At 38.6% G+C, this 22,401-nt stretch overlaps 1 protein-coding gene across 1 annotated transcript in view; it reads right to left on the bottom strand.

The window, feature by feature from the left end:
- The window catches only part of NEK11 (NIMA related kinase 11), a 261,051-nt gene that overhangs the window by 168,944 nt on the left and 69,706 nt on the right, over positions 1-22,401 (bottom strand). The window contains exons 4-5 of the mRNA XM_047099560.1: positions 10,099-10,163; positions 8,765-8,891 (exon numbers count right to left, since the gene is read on the bottom strand). Of these exons, the coding sequence (XP_046955516.1) occupies positions 8,765-8,891; positions 10,099-10,163 (192 nt within the window). The remainder of the gene's footprint in view (positions 1-8,764; positions 8,892-10,098; positions 10,164-22,401) is intronic.

The following is a 22,401-nucleotide window of genomic DNA, read 5'->3' as shown; positions in this document are numbered from 1 at the left end:
AGAAAAATCATATGACTTCACTCATATGAGGACTTTAAGAGACAAAACAGATGAACATAAGGGAAAGGTAACAAAAACAATATAAAAACAGGGAGGGGTACAAAACATAAGAGACTCATAAATATGGAGAACAAACTGAGGGTTACTGGAGGGGCTGTGGGAGGGCGGATGGGCTAAATGGGTAAGAGGCACTAAGGAATCTACTCCTGAAATTATTGTTGCACCATGTGCTAACTAAACAGATGTAAATTTTAAAAAATAAAAAATAAAATAAAAAAAATGATTCTTTCTCTCCCTCGCTTTCTGCCCCTCCCCCAGACTTGTGCTCTCTCTATCTCTCTCTCTAAAAAAAAGAAAGAAAGAAAGAAAGAAAGAAAGAAAGAAAGAAAGAAAGAAAGAAAGAGTATACATAATTTAAGCAGTTGAATAGAGAGTAATATAAATTTAATAAAAGAATAGTGGGATTTGCTTTAGTGTGTTGTACCCTAAATGAAAATATGTAGTGAGGTGGAGTTGAATATCAATATAAACTTTATCTAAATAAAATGAAAGACACTGGACTCCTTAAACTAATACTTCAGAAGCAGTATTATATAACAACCATTTTATAAGGGCCTAACATATCCCAGAACCTCTATTAGTTCTCCCTGAGCTTTAAGACGCATACAAATCACCCAGGGATTTTGTTTAAATTTTGATTCTGAATATTTGGGGGAAAGTGGCAACTACATCAGAAGCATAGTTTCTGCATCTTCCTTAAATTCACATGGAAAGCAGAGCAGCTAGATAGCAAAACCTAAACAATGACCAACATTTTCAACAAAGTTAGGTGCCAAGGTGTCCCTTGAAACCTAGAAATACAAGGAAGTGGAGGCAAACCACAGTCACCATGTGACCTGCACAGTATCAGCATCTTTGTGAGAAGAAGCAGAGGGAATCAATAGAGCAACTGAAGGACCCCATAACAGAAGAACTTCAAAATGGCCCCAAATTACTTACTGAAAAGCACAGTAGACCCATTCAAGAATAGCTTCTGAAAGTATTAGGGGATCTGCCCAATCCAAAAGCTGCATGAATGCAAGAAAATCCCAGGGCAAGCCCCAAAGGGTCTGGAGCAGAATATTCCAGGACTGTCCAATACAATTTTTTGCAATGTCAGAAATATTCTATGTTTCTGTACACAATAACCAGTAACCACATGTGGCCACTGAGCACTTGAAATGTAGCTAAGGTGTCTGAGGAACTGAATTTTCAAAAGAATATTTATTTTTTTTAATGCTTATTTATTTTTGAGAGAGAGAAAGAACACGAGTGTGGCAGAGGCAGAGAGAGAGGGAGACACAGAATCCAAAGCAGGCTCCAGGCTCTGAGCTGTCAGCACAGAGCCTGATGTGGGGCTCGAACTTGTGAACCATGAGATCATGACCTGAGCCGAAGTCAAACGCTTAACCGACTGAGCCATCCAGGCACCCCTCAAAAGAATATGTAAAAGCAAAGGTGAATGTATTCTTTCCACCCTATCATCCAATATACTATCATGTTTGCGGGAAGACTCACAAAAATTTAGAAGTAAAGTTTGGGTGAATTTCATCTTGTACATACCAGCTCTTTTTAATTGCTTTCTTCCATCATTGAGCACAATGTTTGAAAGAAGATCATCTGCTCTTCCTCCTGTGTGGTGGTCTTATGTCCTCCACACCATAAAAATTTGGCCAATGGAAGAACAGAAGATGGAAGCAACAGCAAGGGGAGAGAGGAGGACAGGGAGATCACAGTGTGGTTGAGGAGAAAATGAAAGGGAAATGTGTTTTTCTTTTGCATCTTTAGCTACTCTTGGGGTCATGATCACAGATTCCATATAAACTATAAAGTTTGGGAAATGAACATGGGCAGTGTTCAAAGTTGGGGTGAGAAGGTGGATTGGCAATGGAAATGATGATTCAAGTATTCCTCCATTGCCAATTGTTATTCACTCAGCCGCTCCATAAAGGCTGGATACGGCAACAGCCTGCACCACTTCACATTTTGATGGAATGGCTGTGCTCCAACTGCTTTAATCATCTCTGGTAGTTTCCATCGGGTCTTTTAAGATGGACAGAGCATTAGGAGTATGGAATATATGAAATTAATACAAGGCCTGCCTATCTCCCTTCTTTAGGTTCCATCAGCCTCTCCCTGCTCCAGTCTATTTTTTAACACTGTTTAACAGAGGAAACAGATAAATAAAAATGTTTAATTCCAACAGTAAGGCCTTGGGGAGAACAGTTCCAAAGTGGTGGCATCATGAGGAGCTCAGCAGACCAGCTCCTTAGCAAAACAGCTGTAACTAGTGAAAATTACCAAAAACCCCCAACAATTTAATGTCACTGAAAATTGTCTTAAGGGCATACTGTAAATGAGGAGACATTTATTCAAAAAAATCTATTAAGTCTCTGTAAAAACAAGAGTTTGTGGCACCTAGCCACTCCCTCAGCTTAATGTGACAAAAATTTCACTCTGAGCAAGTGTGGCCGAGAAGATGGGGTTCCCCCTTCCTCCAGAAACCAGTCATGGGCTTGGATATCTCTCCAGGAGGAACAAGCTTCCGGCATTTCTCATCTCCCCAGCTTTGTTATACAGATTAAATGCCAGGTGAGTGTAACCAAGACAGTAATGGCTCCTTTCCTCTACCTAGTTCCTACTAGTAGAATGGGGGCTCTACCCCAGGAACAGCAGACAGAGAATACTGGGGTGCCCTGATCACCTTTGCTCATGGGGTAGAGGTTCCACTCCAGAAGAGGCAAGCCAAGAAGAGAGGCTACTGCCCCTGGCCAGTACCCTGCTCATGAGCTGGAGTGTCACTCTAAGAAAAGTGGGCCATGTCCCTACTTCCATCTCCTGAGCAGTGCTCAGATATTTTGCCTAGGGCTAAGACAGGCCATAATAAGAGAGGGTTCAGAAGCTCTCCCCAAAGGGACTGATTTTATTTGGAACAGAGTGTAGGAAATTTAAGCCTAAACTCCACTCTCAGAAATGATGAAGATTTTGGTGGCAAGCAATTAAGAGGAGATTGGCAGTTTCATGAGCACAATAAGCTACTTCACCAGAGAAAATCAGGGAAAGAGATAGTTAAAAATATCCAAATTTCAAACCTGAAAGACTGGCCTCAAAAACCACATCTGCAAAGAGGCTCAAATTTATTTATTTTTTATTTTTTTTTTAATTTTTTTTTAAAGAGGCTCAAATTTAATTGGAACAGACTGGAGAGCAACCTCAAGGCATTGTTGAAAATAATAGAGCAATAAGTTCGCAATTAGTTAAGGCTAACAACTGGGTGTAATACCAGCAGAAACAGCTCAACAGAGAAATAGGGAAAGGGACAGAGAGCCTTTCTAAAACCACGGTCATTCCAATGCTCACTGCACACGTGCCCAAGGCTATACTCTTTGAGGAATGACACTAGAGGTTTCACATTGGAAGGGAAATAGGTTTCAGTAGAATAATCAGGTATGTCACTAAGTGAATAAGGAAGCAAACAATAGCAGGGCACCTGGGTGGCTCAGTTGCTTGAGCACACAACTCTTGATATTGACTCAGGCCATGATCTCACAGTTCATGGGATCAAGTTCCATGTTGGGCTCCATGTTGACACTACAGAGCCTGCTGGTGATTCTCTCTCTCTCCCTCTCCTTCTGCCCCTCCCCCACTCATGCACTGTCATGCTGTGTCTCTCAAAATAAATAAATAAACTTAGAAAAAAAAAGAGAGGCAAACAATAGCAAGCCTCAGAGAGGCGGGAGGAATGCAAAGAATATTCAGAGTTGATACAATGCATTATCTAAAATGTTCAGTTTTCACTAATAATGAGATATGCAAAGGAAAATATCCATATACAGAGAGGGAAAGCAGAAAATAGAAACTAACTGAGAGGTCTCGGATATCAGATTTAACAGACAAAGACTTCCAATCAACATCATTAATATGTTCAAAGAACTAAAAGAAACCATGTTTAAATAAGTAGAGTATGATATAAATGTGACACCAAATGAAGAATATCGGTAAAGAGATAAGAAATTATATTAAAAAAAAGCACCAAATAGAAATTCTGTAGTTGAAACGTACCATAACTGAAAGAAAAAAATTCGCTACAGGGGCTCAACAGTAGACTTTAACTAGCAGAAGAATCAATGAACTTGAAGATAGATAGATATTATACAATCTGAAGAACATAGAGAAAAATTAAGAAAAATGAATAAAGCCTTAGAGAAGTGTGGGAGACCATGAAGCACACCAACATATGCATAATGGGAGTACCAGAAGGCAAGGAGAGAGAGAAAAGAGAAGAAAAAATACACAAAGAAATAATGGCTGAAAACTTTTCAAATCTGAGGAAATACATCAATCTATATGTCCAAGAGGCTCAACTGACTCAAAGTAGGATAAATGCAAATCCACACCCATATACACTGCACCCTAAAAATGCTTAAATACAAAAACAAAGATAAAATCTTCAAAGAAAACATTAAATAATGCTTAATAAACATTACTGGCTGAAAAAAATGATTGTATCCAGGTATAGAATACTATGCAAACATTTAAATGATATGTAGATACATTTGTTAATGCAGAGCAATATTTCCTTTTGCTAAGTGAAAAAAAGCAGGTTGTAAAATTATAAACTGTATGATTTTTTTTTTGTAGTGACAAAAACACTTATTTGGATAAAGTGCTTAGCACATTACCTGTCAATCACAGAGTAAGCACTCGATAGACAATTCTGGTTCTGTTGCTGTGGTTGTATTATGACCTTTAGTAAAACTGACCAGGCTGGATATTATCTCCAGATTTTACATCAGTCATTTCATGCAGTCATTGAAAGCAGGTATTAATATCCAAATCTACTGCACTTGACTGCAATGTTTTCCTACTTCGCTTCTGTTGGGTGAAAATAATGACACCAGTTGTCACTCCCTACGAAGGCATTCCTTGCCTAACAGCTTAGTTCTAAATCCACACAAGAATTTCTCAGACCATGGGAAGGTGAGAGAAATGGGCTCTCTTGCTCCAGAGCTTCCTTCACCAAGATGGAGCTGTTGGCTGCCAGCTACTTGCAGGCCCCACATTAGCTACACACACTGCTGCCAAGTTGGCCTTGGTTTCCTCAATCCTTCACCAGAAAACAGACTCGTTCTCCACCCTGGCCCCTTTCCCTGTCCAGTTTGGGAACGCTCTCCTATGAGGATACTTTCTTAGTTCTGGTAGATCAGGCAGGTGCCAGTTCTTTGTTTTCTTCTACCTGTAGCTAAGCCTTGTCTGACATTTCTGCCCAACATCACTAAAGTCTGACTTAGAGTGTGAACTAGACTCCTACCATGTCTCTTAAGCAGCCAACCCTTGGAGCAGATCTCTGAGCAAAATCCTGAGAGCTTCGCATTACACTCTGATACCCCTACTATGCCCACCATCATTCCCTCCACTAAAATTGTCCAAAGAACATAGGGACACAAGATTAAAGAGCCATCTGGTTGCCTTTCACAAGAGAGATAAGTCCAACAATGAAATATTCTGTTTCTTTTCTGTTTAATTATAGAACCATTATTCCAATAGTATTGTCCTTTATTTGTTTCTCCTACCAAAACAATAAATTCTAACTATTCAAAGTTTAAATCAGTTTAAAGAGCTGGCCTAGGAACCCAACTCCTATATTATATTTTTTCTGTGGGGGAGAAGTGTTCAGCAACTGCTTATACAAATCAGCAGTGTTCGAAGTACTGTTCTCAATGAACCTAATTATCCTAACCTTCCAGTGTTTATAAACTTTTGGAACCTCACCCACTTTTAAGAGAGAGACTTCTCTTTACTTGATTGCTATAAATAAATGAATCCCAAAAGGTTTAACAGATTGCAGAAAGAGGATAAGGTTACAATGGGCAAACATTAACAGATGAAATATAATTAGTAGTATACCAATTCTTCATTAAGTATTATAGATATCATAAGTATAGCTATTAGTGTTAAAACAAAACACCTGTCAATTATTCACAAGTATTTCCAATTATAAGAAAATATTCCACAGTAAACATATGCTACACACTGACATTCGGAAAACAAATTCTCAACCCCATTCAATCTATTTTTTCTGAGTGCCTCCCAAAGATTACTCATCACACTTATGTATATGCCACTATAATTAATAGTTCTCTGTTATTCTTTCCACTTTAGGTTTGGCAATAGAAATTTCATTACCAGATAAGCCTGTTTTGATTCAGATACAACTAAGGTAATTACCAAATTCATAATAAGGTGGTTATTTGGGGTCAGGGTGATGATAAGTCCTTAGCTTGTACTTGCTGAATAGTTAATAATATCTGCAAGGAGAGCTGACCTAATGCTCACAAAAAATACATTAAAATTCTCCTGCATTTTTATATTTGGGAGGTTTTAGGTTTTTTTAAGTTTTGTCTGAGACAAACACCATTTTTATAAGCTTAAAACATTATAGCAATACTATTCTTATTATTCTATAGCCCTGTAATTCTGATATTCTTGATAATTCCTATATTCTTTATGATATTCCTATAATTCCCATATTAGGAATATTCCTATAATTCTTTATGCAATACTGATATTCCTATAATTCTTTTGCAATATTAGGAGCAGGGTTTTTTTTTTTAATGTTTATTTATTTACTTTGAGAAACACAGTGTTGAGTGGGGGAAAGGCAGAGAGAGAGAGAGAGAGAGAGAGAGAGAGAGAGAGAGAATCCCAAGCAGGGTCCCTGCTGTCAGCACAGAGCCGGATGTGGGGCTCAAACTCATGAACCATGAGATCATGACCTTAGCTGAAACCAAGAGTCAGATGCTTAACTGACTGAGCCACCCAGGTGCCCCTAAGAGCAGATTGTAAAAAAAGAACTACAATAGACCCAATGAAGACCAAAAGAACTGTGTGCTTTTTACTCTTCCGTCTGTGGGTCCTGTTGCCCAAGTTTCTGAGGAGACATACATCTGATTCGGCAAGCAGATGTAGATACCCGACCAAAGGAGCCAGCCTTCTTGCTACATGTAATTCCAAAGGCTTAGCAATAGGCTTCATAAATTAATTTATTCTTAATTCAAATGAGAGGATGTAACATCTTCCTGACGTACCATGTAATTTTAATTAGGAAGAAATTATAGATTTGAACCTATTTTTAAAAGTCCAAATAATAAACAAAATTAAGTGCAAAGAGAGTTGTAAATATGCAACCCAAATCCAATCCAAAGCCCAAGACTGATCTTCTCGAACTGAAGAAAGCTACTCAAAAAAGAGCAAGAAGACTTCCTAAGGGGCATCTAGTAGTAGATGCTCGATAAAGCAAAATCTAAAGAAACTCATTCCCTGGAACATACCTTTGTGGTTTTTGTTTATTTTGTGTTTGTTTTGGGAGGAGGGTATTAGGGGAAGGTTATGATAGAGGAAAGATGGTAGGTACATTGGAAAAGACCATCAGGGTAGAAATGGGCTAACAATGAAAAAATAAAAACCACTGAAGAATGTAGAAATGAATAATCACAAGAATGAACTGAAGGGACAGGATGGATGGCTATCTGCCATAGCCAGACCTAATGTTGACAGTGTTCTCTCCCACTTGGGAGGCATCAGAACAAGAACACGAGTAATGACCCTTGTGAAAATCTAAAGTCATATCCACTGTTGTGCTTACTTTTCCCTAGCTGCAGGAAAGGTAACTTTCTGCTTTATCTTCTTTAGAAGAATGAAGTAGACATAATCTTTCACAATGCTCATCTTTGAAAGCTCAGAAGTACTTAAGTTGATTTGCATACAATAATTATTTACTTAATTAACAGGCTCTCAACTAGATTGTCCTTTCAACCCTTAACAAGCTGAAAATTATATGATTACTCTTCAAAGAGAAGAGATTTTCCCTAAATAGGATCTATTGCTAACAATAGAATACAATTTTCCACGAGGCTTCTGTACTGAGATTTGACTGGTTCCATGACAAAGAATGAGAGATTCCTTTGGTACAAGAGCACATATAAATGGAGAAATCTCAGATGCATCTATCATTGAAAACCCAGACATTTTTTAATTTACATTTATTCTTAAAAGCTAGTATCTTCAGGGGCGTCTGGGTGGCGCAGTCGGTTAAGCGTCCGACTTCAGCCAGGTCACGATCTCGCAGTCTGTGAGTTCGAGCCCCGTGTCGGGCTCTGGGCTGATGGCTCAGAGCCTAGAGCCTGTTTCCGATTCTGTGTCTCCCTCTCTCTCTGCCCCTCCCCCGTTCTCTGTCTCTCTCTGTCCCAAAAATAAATAAACGTTGAAAAAAAAAAAAAAAAGCTAGTATCTTCAGTAAAAATTTTTATATGCAAGAAGAAGAAAAAAAAATAAAGCTGTACATTCTCCACAGAAGTGGAAGCTAATCTTAAATAAAATAAAGCACAGTGTTTAAGATTATAACCACTTTATATAATAGGCTAGCAGAAATCTATCAACATTTAATGTTTATGATACATTAAGAACTTTCCCTTGTGGTTCAAGAAGAAAAAAATCCAAACTAACCAATTAACCTGTAAATAAAGAGAATTTTTGAAATTAATATAATGAAAATAGCAAGTTTGAAATCCAAAAAAAACTCTCCTTTACTCTGGTCAAAGAATGACTCATACTTCAAAAATAAAGTGAGTGGATGTAGCAAGTAAATGAGCCTAAAACCAAAATGCATTGTTCTCTCAGTGCAGCAGATGTATACGTCATCAGGACTAGCCCACTGCCCACTCACCAGATGTCCGACTTTGTGTTGTAACCTTGGTGTTTCAGAGCCTCTGGACTCATGTAATGAGGAGTTCCAGTTAAAGTGGTGGCTAGATCACAGGATCCCATTAGGAGTCGAGAAACTCCAAAATCCCCTTGAAATAAAAATTAATTTTTACAAATACTTTAAAACAATGAAAACCAGCCTGGAAATTAACAACTGTCTAATTTGACAATTTTAAATATGCAATGACTCATACCGTTTTAAAGGAAAAGAGAAGAAAAATAATATCTTTTAAATCACACAATGCTGGTGAATAGTTTTAAAAAACATAGCCTTAGGGGTGCCTGGGTGGCTTAGTCAGTTAAGTGTCTGACTTTGGCTCAGATCATGATCTCACGGTTTGTGAGTTCCAGCCCCGTGTCAGACTCTGTGCTGACAGCTGGGAGCCTGGAGCCTGCTTTGGATTCTGTGTCTCCCTCTCTCTGCCCCTCCCCTGATCACGTTCTGTCCCTCTCTGTCTCTCAAAAAGAAATAAACATTAAAAAAAACCACATAAACACAAAACATAGGCCTTATAGGAGAAATAAGACTTTGAGCCAGAAAAGCTAAAACTTTTTATTTCTGGAATTATGGAGAACCAGCAACTTGAAACAAAAAAGCTATTTCAGGTCTGAAATAACAAACAAACAAAATTATTCTGGAAGGGCTGAATATAATGCTCTGCAATTGCACCTGAGGGGGGAGTGTTTGTTCTTCATTTACAATAAAGAAAAAATTTCATATAAAAGACCTGAGACTTTTGAAGAACACGACTATAAAAGTTTGAATCTATTAGCTTCTCTTTACTCACCTAACTAGTTACATGCTTTTATGCTTTCCCTTTCTAAGAACATCTGACAGGAATATTAAACAATCCAGTAACCATTATGAATGGAAGCATGGTTCTGAAGAACTAAAAATAAACAAATCTATTTTATCAACATTTTAATTATCTGTGATAACTGCCAGTTGCTTGTGATAAAATAAGTGGAAAACCTGTACTAATTAATCAAACTAGTAAAACAAGTCTAACTACTTGCAAAGTGCCTGGCATGGAGTAAGAAACTCAAAAATTATTAGTTCAATTATCAAGTACATAGCAAATGTCTTACACTTCAATTTACATCAGATACTTGGAAACAAAATAATTGGGACTTTTGGCCTCAACCAAGAACAAACAAAAGTTTGAGAAGTTAAAAATAAGCCAGAAATTATTCTAACACTTCTAGATACGATATACTTCAATGTGATATATTTATTGATAACATCTAGAATATACTCTCCCATGTTTCTGGAATACATATTTTAAAAAATCTTACCAATTTTAAGCAGATTATTTTTCAGAAATATATTCTTTGATTTCAAGTCTCGATGAAGTATCCTCCTACAAAAAGGCAAAAAAAACAAGATATAGAATTTCATGCAAAATATAAAATTTTTTATTTCTAACATAAATAATATATATAGGTATATGTGAAGTGATTCACACATAAATACATATTCCCATAGATATGTCTTGCAATGCTTAAAAGCTACAAATCCACAGCATTTTCTAGTTCCCCTAAGGAAATAAGAGTTTAAAAAACATTTTTTAAGTGAGCAGAACTTGTAGTTGGGAGAAGAGTGATGTGGTTTAAACTCTTTCAATAGTTCACTGTGTTTCAAATTTTATTGTGTTTCTGTAGCTGATATACATAGTACTGTATGTACTAGCCATACACTTAGTGGACAGACCAGTTATCATAAAGTTTTACAATCTACTATAGATAATCTATTACATATTATATGTTATACTTACATATAACATATTTTTGTAGAACATATAATAGTTTCATATTCTAGAAATATTATATATATATAAACTATTATATATATTAAATCAAAATGTTCAGGTTTTATGTGTTTGTGGAAATAATAATGCTGATGGTGATATTTAATAATAGATAACATTTATTAAGTCTGACTGTATAAGCTAGCAATATAAATTATGTCAGTTAAGACTTTTGTTTCCAGAATTATGAAGAACTAGACAACTTGAAAACATTTACCTAAGAAACACCTAAAAACGAGTCATAAAGTGTACAAATATCTTCACATATGCACAGCCGAGCCTACAAGAAAATGAAACAAATTCCTGAGGCTTTATACAAAAAGAATACTGAAAATCCGAGTGGGCAGTAGGTACCGATTTCTCAGCTGCCCAAGGGGGTGTGCTAAGGTCAGCAACCAATGGGCCCGTTTTAACGGCCTCATAGAAATAAGAGCCAAGACCTTGAGTCCATGTAATGTGGAGACCCATTAGTGGTTTGTACCTTAACTGAAAGGATGACCCAAGAAACACTGACTCACAAGTAAACAAAATGACAAAAAAGTTTATCTGTACAGGTCTGAACTCTGAGTGGTAAAAAAAAAAAAAGAAAGAAAAAAAATCTCTTTTTTTTTCTGTAACCATACCTCTCTGCTCACTCACATTTGGGATTCAAATATGCAATAGCTGTATGGCTTCAGAAATCCCAAGCCAAGAAATTAACATAAAAATTGGTTCTCAGCTGCTTATACCCTCTTGGGGCATCTACCAGAAGCAAATGCAAACTAAGAGTCAGCAGATAACACACACTAAAATTATACCCCTGAGATTTTCAGATAAGCCAGAAGGATTCAAACTCTGAAATAAGTTTATTTTAAGAGATTAAAATCATTTTAAAGGAATAGAAAACAAAATAGAAACAGGATACTATCCAGAAAAAGATGATGCTGATTTGAAAAACAACCAGATAGAGGGGCGCCTGGGTGGCTAAGTCAGTTAAGAGTCCAACTCTTGGTTTTGGTTCGGGACATGTTCTCACGGTTTCTGAGTTTGAACTCCATGTTTGGCTCTGGGTGCAGATCCTGCTTGGGATTCTCTCTCTCTGTATCCCTCTGCCCCTCCCCACTCATGCTGTCTCTCTCTCTCTCTCTCTCTCCCTCAAAATAAATAAATACACATTTTAAAAAAGAAAAAGAAAAAAAGAAAAACAACCAGATACAATTTCTAGGGGAAAAATGTGATTGAAATTAAAAACTCAAAAATAAAACCTCAGCTTCAGCTATGATGGAATAACTTTAACACTAAGTCTCCCACTTTCCATAGCTGTACAGAGAACACTGAAAAATTTAAACAATGTAAAATCTGAGTAAAATTTAAAAACAACAACAGGTCTTTGAAGACATCGGAGATCAGCTAAGGCAAACTTAGGCAGTCAGCACCTGAGGAGCCAGACCCTGGAGAAAACGGAAATGCTGTGAGGTGAGCCCAACACTTGAGATTGTGTGTTCCTCTCAGGGCAGTTGACAAAAACAGAATGCTCTAGGCTAGAGCTTGCAGCACGTTCCCTTGGTTTAGAAGACAAAAATTATAGTTCAAATCTACCAAGGCAGCTAGGACTTGAGGGGGAAATTTTCCAGTAAAAAAGGGAACAAAAGAGAAGTGAGTGACATTCTGCAAGGCTTTTACCCTTGAGGCACTTACTGAATCCTAAATTGTTAGGGGAAGACAGTAAGGAGAAGGTGGCTGCTAAGAGGTTAAAAACTAAGTAGAGCTTTAAGTAGATTCACAAAGATGAGGCTGGGTCTTGGAAACCTTGAAGGACTGCTTCTTAGATACTGGAACAAGACCAGCCTTCACAAAGTCTCAAACCAGCCTTAAACCAACTCAGTACCCAATTAGTTCAAGGTGATCTGCCCCTACTATAACTACCAGCCAGAAAAACATTAGATCCTCTCCAGAAGAAGATAATGCCACCCAACATCTCTACACTATTTCATATATATTGTCCACCATTCACTCAAAAACCAGCAAAAGAAAGTAGGGAGAGGAGAAAAAGGTATGTAACAAAATACAACGGTAGAAATACATTCCATATATTGTTAATCACAAAGGATTCAAATCATGAATTAAAACACAGAGAAACAGGGTGAAACTAGTTTTTAAAAACTGATATGAAGAACTTAACAGAAGACCATGGGGGAGAGGTAGGGGGGAAAAGTTACAGAGAGGGAGGGAGGGAGGCAAACCATAAGACTTAAATACTGAGAACAAACTGAGGGTTGATGGGGGGTGGGGAGGAGGGGAAAGTGGGTGATGGGCATTGAGGAGGGCACCTGTCGGGATGAGCACTGGGTGTTGTAAGGAAACCAATCTGACAAATTATATTTAATAAATAATAATAATAATAATAATAAAAATTAAAAAATAAAAACTGATATGAAGAACACACTTTTTAAAAAACATTTTTTTAAATTTTTTTTTCAACGTTTATTTATTTTTGGGACAGAGAGAGACAGAACATGAACGGGGGAGGGGCAGAGAGACAGGGAGACACAGAATCGGAAACAGGCTCCAGGCTCTGAGCCATCAGCCCAGAGCCCGACGCGGGGCTCGAACTCACGGACCGCGAGATCGTGACCTGGCTGAAGTTGGACGCTTAACCGACTGCGCCACCCAGGCGCCCCTAAAAAACATTTTTTAAGTTTATTTATTTTATTTTGAGAAAGAGAGAGCACAAGCAGAGAGAGAGGGAGAGAGAATCCCAAGCAGTTCTGCACTATCAGAGCACAGCCTGATGTGGGACTCGAACCCATCAACTGCAAGATCATGACCTAAGCTGAAATCAATAGACACTTAACCAACTGAGCCACCCAGGTGCCCCGAAGAACATCCTTTTTTAAAAAACATAAGGACAGAGGTTGAAAGCAAGAGGACAGAAAAGATATTCCAGGCAAAAGAAAGCTGGTAAAAAGAAGTATTAGGTAAATTAAGGATAAAGAGTATCAGTACATAATGAATAAACCAATAATTTATTGGGAAAATTTTTAAATTCTGTACTTGTGTGCAACTTATGACACAAGCTTAAATACACTATGAAAAGTAAATATTAATAGAACTTTAAGGAGAAATTGACAAATCCACAATCACAAGGGGAAATTTAACATATTTCCCTCAGTAATTAATAGATTCAGTAGAAAAAAAATTAATAAGGATATAGACTTTAACAAAACAATCAGATTTGAAAAACATAATTAGCTTGAGCTAATATACATAAACTGGATATTTTATCAAAAAACTTAAAAATGCATGTTCTTTCAGGAATACATGGAATATTTTCAAAAACTGACAATGAACTAATCCATAAAGCAAGCCTCAACAGATTACACGAATCAGCACCATATAGTCCACACATTCTCTGGTCTCAATTAAGTTACGTTAGAACCCCATCAGATGCTTAGAACAGTGCCAGGTACTGGCAATGACTGATCAAGACAGACAAATTCTCTGTGTTTATGAAGTTTTCTGGTCAGGTAAATAGAAAACAACTAAATGAGTGTGTGTGTGTGTGTGTGTGTGTGTGTGTGTGTGTAGTGTCAGCTAGCTTAATGCTATTAAAACAATAAAGCACAGCAAGGAGCTAGAGATTAACCAGGGTAAAGAGGTGCTAGTTTAGATCAGGTGGTCAGGGAAGGCCTTAGAGAAAGTGACATGGGACAGAGATGTGAATGAAGCAACGGAATGAGCCATGGTTGTGGCGGTTGTTACCATTACTGCTCATATTTCTACTGTTATTGTTACCACCAATATATCAAAAAGGAAAGTCTGTGCGAGGCTATCAAGCAGAAATGAATGATGAACTACAGGGAATAGTTGAAGCCACATCGTCCTTCCCCCTCACTCTTTATACCCCATTCCCTGCCCAAGACCCTCTGTGACCCCTACTGTTGGCCAAATCAAAGACAGCTTCACATTTGGAGTCTTCCTTTTCCAGCCTCCTCTTTCACCTATTTATACATCTGTAAGAAAAGGCCTGATAAAGGATTTTTTCCAACTGGTAATTTATTCATACAGAAAAATTTAATGAAGAAATAAACATTTAGTTACATATTTGAAGTACCTTTTAAAAGGGGGAAAAAAAAAACCCTCAAGAATAATTACAAGCCAAGAAAATCCAGGCTAAGAAATTGTCACATCTCTGTTGAAGCCAATAAGGCACTTGCTTTATCTTAAAAGCAGCACAATGTTTCTTCCTCTATGTCACAGCTCATATTAAAATGCCTTCCTCTTTCATCTCTGCCTCTCAGAATCCTGTCTGTTTCTTCAGGACGATATTGGATACAAACCTCATGTACCTCCTTGGAGTCCCCTGACTCTCCCCTTCCTTCCAAAGATGCTGGTACTGGAGGCTAATTAGTCACTTGCCTGGGGATGCCAGGCCTTCTGGCTCCTGCCCCATCTGGACTAGGATGAAACACCACACTGCAGGATATGGAATCAAGCATTCCAATTGGCAATGTAAGGAACTAAATGACACAACCAAAAAATGCAAGGGTGTTAACTCCTTTGGAGTGGACCAGTGAGAGACAAGAGGAGAAAGTAGCGAGGCAATCCATTTCTCTTTTCCCACCCAAGGTATGTTACCCATGTGTCTATAAGTCATATAAATATCCCTGCCAAGCAACCTGTTATCTTTCCCCAGGTCTTTGTGAAGTGATGGCTAGTGCCGTAACACACACTTCTCTGCTTCACATCTTCGCCTTGGTTCAATTTGTTCCTACTCTCACCATCCTGGGTCTGTACCACCTAAGGCAGATATCAGCATTTCAATCCTTGCCTCAGGCGGTGTTTCCTAGAGGCCCAAGCTTAGAAAAGGATCCACCTGTATCACTTTCTGCTAATTCTTAACCACCACTCCTACCACCATCAGCAAGTTAGACATACTCTCCCACTTTTGTTCTTCTTTTGACACCATATTCTAAAATTGACCAATCATTCTTGCTAAATTATAAGCTCTACAAGGTCCATATCTTACCTGACTATATTATCCCCTGTAATACTATAAACTCTAATTAAATTGGTAGGTTGAACTTGATTGAATCCTTGGGTTTACATATGTCTGAACTTTTCAAACTATTTTTAATATCTTTCCAAGTTAGACTATATAATTCCCCAACTTTATTAACAAAGGATGTTTTTATCAACTCATGATTATAATATGCATCAATTGTTATGATGTATCTAATCACCAGACCTATAAAGGAAACCCCTATTTGGGACCAGTATTTCTGAGACTTAGGCTTGGAACAGGGATATGGCTTTATAAAATTAAAATCTGTTATTGAACCCCTAACTTAAAAACTTTCCATGGCCCTGCACTGCTTCCAGAATACAATGTAAAATCCTATATATGGCCTGTGACAGACTAGAAGATCTGGACATACCAATGCCTCCAGCAGCCATAGCAAAAGCTCAGGCCAGGTCTGTGTCATCGTTTCCTCTTCCACACTGTTCTTTACTCATGGTAAGAGGCTCAATAAGTGTATGTTAATTTTAGAAACACTAAACCTTGGCACAAAAATGAATACCATCTTGTGGGGCTCATTCATTAATCCAAAAAAACAATTAACGAGTGTCAACTACATGCTATGTGCTGTATTACATTAATGTGAAAAATATAAAGATACATAAGACAAGGCCATGCACCCCATAATGCTTACAATCAGGTTGGAGAGATGCACAAATAACTATAAGAGATGGCAGAAGGGAACCCAGTCATCATCACTTTATAAAAAATGATTTATAATTATAGTTACCAATACATTCACATTCAGAAGGAAACTTCTCTCCCAACAAATGATTACTCTTATGAACATGCTGACAAAATTGTACTATTATCAGTTAATGCTAGAAATATTAGTTATAAAAATAATTAACTTTTTACCACTATAATTAGTGATAATACAGGTGTAGCAGTGTTATTTGCTACAGTGGTCAGACCTCAGCCAACCAGAGCAAAGCTGTAAAGCATGACTGAGGAGCAGAGCCAAAGAAAAGCCACTCATGAAGTTCATCTACTTTATATCATGGAGACAAATGGTCACATGCTCAAACAGAGAATGCAATTAGAATTGTACGTAAAGAATCGAGAATGATGAAAGGAGTTTCCTCTAATTTAAATAATCTTTATTGTCTTGAAGGCTTTGGAGTATTAGAAAGGAATAAGCAATCTTTCAAGAGTGGAGAATAAAAGGAAGAATAAAAGTGGACAACACAGATCCGGGCCACTTCATCTTAGGGTGAATAACCCCAGGTGCTATCACCTAAAGCACTATGCTATAGTCTGGAGATGAGAAAATCACAGCTTAGAGAGGCTAAATAATTTGCCCAAGGTCATATAGCCTATGAGTACGAACAAGTCTGTTTGATTCTACAAAGTACTATAGGTCTTTTTTACTCATGGTAAATACTCAATAAATGTATATTGATTTTAAAAGCACTATCCTTGGCGCAAAGATGAATACCATTTAGTGGGGCTTATTCATTAATTAAAAAAATAGGAACTTTGCCTTTAATCAATATTCTTTGCCTTCTTATATTCCTATAACATCTAAAGCTGGTCTCTGTGTAAGTATGTTTACCACTGAAAAATTAAAGGGAAAACAATTGTATTTAACAAAAGAGGGTTAAGTAAAATTTGGCCTCTTCTATGCCCACTTCTGGGGTTCTCTTGGTATGGCAGGAACTGTTGAGTACCTACCCAATGACCATTTTCCTGCTCTTTTCCCTTGATATCAGAACCCCATGAGCTCTGGGGAGGCTGGGCATCCTCAGTCCTGGTAGATAAGAGCAATGAGGAGGGAACAGAGTAAATGTGGAACAGATTATGGGAAATACATTGAGGTAATCTCATTGAGGGTGCATGGTTTAGGTATGTGATGTAACCAAAGTCTGGCCAATGTTAAAGTATAATTTTCAAAAAGGTAAAATCATGAATATCGTGAAAACATGACATGAATACATGTCAAGGATTTTGTTCATTAATCAACGAAGAAACTGGTAAAATGTTAAAATGGAGTCAAAGAGTCTTTGACAAGCTAGATAGCTGGGTTAGGAACACAACTGGTTAGTGGCCAACAGGGTTGTAAACCACATCTCCAGAGTTATCTATTCCAGTGAACAAAAATTATTTGCATCTCTTCTAGACAAAAATATTCAAGTTAACCTCTGCCTCTACAGAGTTATAAAATAGCCCAGGTGCTAGGAAATTAAGTCCAGCACTGCACTGAAAGAATACCCAGTGATCTTGTCCACCTTTTCTAAGTTTTGGAAATTATTTCTAACACCAATGAAACATAAGGAAGTCTAGTGGAAGCTTATAGTTAATATTTCCCCACTCTTAGAAAAGATGAGAAAAGATGGTGACATATGGCCCTTTTGCCTTTTCTGGCTTTTGGTAATAGTTGTTTGGGGGGGGGGGGGCGTGACACATGGCGGTGCTTCAACCATAGGGTCAACTACAGGAAGACAATTTTGATTACAAAAGCCAACCATACTGACAATGGAAGTAAAGAGATAGAAAGAACTTGAAGTATAGCTGAGCCACTAACATCAACCACCCCCCTTGGACACTTCTTGTTACGTGAGTTAATGAATTTTCTTTCTTGTTTAAGCTGCTTCTGTTACTTGCACTTAAAAACATCTTAAGTTGATTCACTTGGTCCCTGATGCTGTTGATTTGAGATCTGAGGAGAAAGTACTGGGTCTCTTCCAGCTACAAGTACCAGGGAGTCTGAGAGTCCAAGGGTTTAGAATTTGGAATAGCGAGCTTTGGGGCTGACCAGGAGACCAGTACTATAAATTTGGAATAAGTAATATGTTCAAGAGAAACTTACCCAATGACACCTAGAAAGGAGAAGATGAGTTTCAGACAGCAATGCATCAATAGCCCTCACATATATAAATATAGATGTATGTAGATCAGCACTAAGTATTTTAAGAAGAAGGCAAACAATATGTTAGAAATGTTATGAGAAGTAATTGGCTGGCACCATTGCAATGAAATAATAAATTCTATATAACAGACAAGATATCAAACTATTTGGTAAATTTGGATAAAATATAATTTACTGGCTTTCTGGTTACAGTAAGCAAAAATAGTTCCAGCAAGAAAGCCTTGTCATATACTTGGTTAATATCCTTTCCTTTGAAGCATATAAAAATCAAATCCAAGAAATAGCAAGGTGACTGGCAATAAAGGCAATTTATATAAAACCTTTCTTCTAAAAAGTTCAGAGTAGCCCTTCATCTATTACATAATATGTCCCATACCATGTCTCTAAGAGTGGTGGGTCCCTCTCATTTCTAAGTTTCATGATCCTCAAGAGAGATAAGTGATTGGGCAAAATTAGATGACACTTGTGCTCAGATACATGGCAGAGCTCCTGCCTCTGTCTCCTCCATCAGGTCATTTTCTGCCTCCAGGACCACAGGAGAATGAAGAACAGTCTGTGAAGGTAGATGCAGTAGGTGTTTCTCAGGCTCTCAACCCAGGATAGGACTGTGGAGAAGGTAGGCACAATTTAACCTTCATCTCCACTTAAAATCTTATCTTCATAGTTTCTGAAACCTCAGCTCCCTCTCCATCTGGTAGGATCTCAGGGTAGATCACAAACTCTTCCTGACAAAGGTACTGGCACAAACAGTGACTCCTTGGTGATGCATGGCTCAGGAGGCCCCCACCGCTGGTCTCTGCCATGTGGCATCTATCCTAGACTCTGAGGCACCTGCCTGGCTTTCTCACTGGCACTATAGGCCCTCAAGACCAGGACGATTCCTCTGTGTTGTAAGCGAGGGGTGGAGTTAGGCCTCCTTCAAACCTGGCTACTGCCAACACAGCAGGAGCTGCATACACCTGGCACTGGGATGGGGATGGGGGTCTCCTTGAATAAAGTGACCTCAGGACATCCTCAAGAAGTAGGAACCAGGAGAAAGTAGGAATCACAACACAAACACCACAGCTTCCTACTGCTTTTTCATCTTCAAACTTGGGGTAGCATACCACCATCCCCCATCATATTTACCAACCTGGATTTCCAGATTCTTCTTGGGAGCCTCATTACATTAAAAATGAATTCCTGGGGCGCCTGGGTGGCTCAGTCGGTTAGACGTCCGACTTCAGCCCAGGTCACGATCTCGTGGTCCGTGAGTTCGAGCCCTGCGTCGGGCTCTGGGCTGATGGCTCAGAGCCTGGAGCCTGCTTCTGATTCTGTGTCTCCCTCTCTCTCTGCCCCTCCCCCGTTCATGCTCTGTCTCTGTCTGTCTCAAAAATAAATAAACGTTAAAAAAATTTTTTTAAAAAAATGAATTCCTGGTGCCACCTCTCAGGGAATATTTAGCCATTCCAACACAATACCTCACACCAAGCTGGCAGGGAAACTGTGTGGGCTGCCAGGTGATGAGGCAGTCACCTTAGGGAAAATGCCCCCTTCCACCCCCGCCCCACTCCACTCTCTCCTCCACTGTGAAAGCACCAAAATCATCAAGGTCTCAAGATCACCACCAAAGAGGCTCTCTGCAGAGAGGCTACTCTGTCCTTCATCCTAAAAATTCTAGGATAACTGGACTCCTCCCTCTTCAAGAGGAACGAGTTTGGGGTTTTCTTTGGTTTGTTTGTTTTGTTTAGTGGTTTCCGTATTAGCACTGGGGGGGGCGGGGAGATGAGCAAGACACAGTCTCTGCCCCCACGAAGCTCTCTTATGCCCAATTCTGCTGTGGCATCCAGAGAAGATGATGTTTCAAACATTAGCCAATTAATTGGACCAAAGAGAAGAAAGGCTACAGGACTACACTTTCAGAGAGAGGATGATTCAAAGTTCCAAAGCCCCTCAAATACTGGACTAGCCTATGGAAACTTGAGATAGTTGGCAAGCAGCCTCAGAACACACACACCTTTAAAAAACTTCCATCCCTTTGTGAGGCAGAGGTGCGGGCCCACTGGGAAGAATAAGTTTTAGTGCTACATTCTCAAGATAGCTTTTAGTGAACTGTGAATATTCTCAGCTCTTAGCATCATTATTTATGAGTGTTCATGCCATATGCTATAGATTTAGCATATTACAAATTTATAAATACACCAAATTAAAATAAGTACAGGACAGCTCCAAAGGAGTAAACAAAATCTTCATTTCTTCTGTTAACCTCACTTTTCTTAGTTTTTCCTGGGTCTTCTTTATCTCCTCTGCTGATGCACTGTATTAGTCAGGGTTCTCCAGAGAAACAGAACCAATAAAGATATAGATGAAAGATACAGATATAGATAGATATGGAGATTTATAATGAGAAATTGGCTAACACAATTATGGACGCTGAGTAATTCCACGACCTGCAAACTGAAAACCCAGGAAGGCTGGTAGTATAACTCAGTCTGAGTCTAAAGACCTGAGAACCATAGGGAATTGACTGTCTAAGTCTCAGTCTGAGGACACAGGAAAAGGGGGAAAATTCCTCCTTCCTCTGCCTTTTGTTCTATTTAGGCCCCCAAGGGATTGGGTGGTGGCCAACCACATTGGCAAGGGCAATCTAATGAGTTCACTGATTGAAATACTAATCTCATCAGAAACACCCTCACAGACACACCCAGAAACAATATTTAATCTGGATACCCATGCATGGCCCACTCAAGTTGACACATAAAATTAACCATCACCTGCACTAAAATAATATGCAAGGCATTTTCAACAAAGGAGCCAAACCTAACTTCCTCACATGTGTTTTTTCCAAGGTAATCTTCCTAACTCATTCATAAGCAATCTATGTCATTTTCAAAATACATTTTAATATATACTATATACCATATAAGGAAAAGGTTGGAACAATGTTTTGTAGACCTATTTTTATTGGCTATGATTTGAAAGAAGCACAATGAAGCATTGTGGTAGGCTGTACTCTTGCTCCCAAATAGTCACACCTCTTGTGGCTTGCCCTGAGTCCCCTTTGGGAGGAATAGACTCCACCACTCTTCTGACATTGGGTTTGATCATGAAACTTGCTTTATCAATAGGGGTGACTGTCAAGTCTGAGGAGAACCTTTAACTGCCAAGGCGACTGGGTGGCTCAGTCAGTTAAGTGTTGGACTCTGGCTCAGGTCATGATCTTGCAATTCCTGAGTCCGAGCCCTGCGTCAGGCTCTCTGCTATCAGCATGGAGCCTGGTCTATCTCCCTCTCTCTCTGACCCTCCCCCATTCGTTGTCTTTCTCTCTCTCTCTCTCTCTCTCTCTCTCTCTCTCTCTCTCCCTCTTTCTCAAAAATAAGTAAACATTAAAAACAAAACAAAACAAAAACCTTTAAGAGCCATTGTGTGTTTCTGCTGAGTCTCTGGCTTTCCCATTGCTGTGAGAAAAGCTTGTCTCACAGGGGAGCTGCTCTTTCAGCCTTGATACTGGAACGGGAGGGCAGGTAGAGCTGACTTGCACCTCCTATGTGGCTGCCAACATGCAACATGAGTCAGAGATTGTTGTAAGCCACTGAAATTGGAGGTTTTTATTCAGACAGTAAGACCTCCTTCAGCAGGGAGACTTTCAGTGTCATATTCTCAAGGTAGCTTTCAGTAAACTGTGAATACCCTTAGCTTTTTACATCACTATTTCAAAGTGTCTAAGCTAGGTGCTAATAGAATCATTCTTTTGGGAAAAAAAAAAGAATCATTCAGTGATTCAACAATTCCATGTGTTACCCAGTGTTCATCAAGATAAGTGTACTCTTAATCCCCATCACCTATTTCACCCATCCTGCCACCATCTCCCCTCTGGTAACAAT

Source organism: Lynx rufus, unplaced genomic scaffold (genome assembly GCF_022079265.1).
Source record: "Lynx rufus isolate CCGP_SWC_20201006 ecotype Redwood Valley unplaced genomic scaffold, mLynRuf1.p SCAF_5, whole genome shotgun sequence".
Taxonomy (NCBI): domain Eukaryota; kingdom Metazoa; phylum Chordata; class Mammalia; order Carnivora; family Felidae; genus Lynx; species Lynx rufus.
The sequence above is the reverse complement of the archived record's forward strand: the minus strand, read 5'-3'. Positions and strand labels throughout refer to the sequence as shown.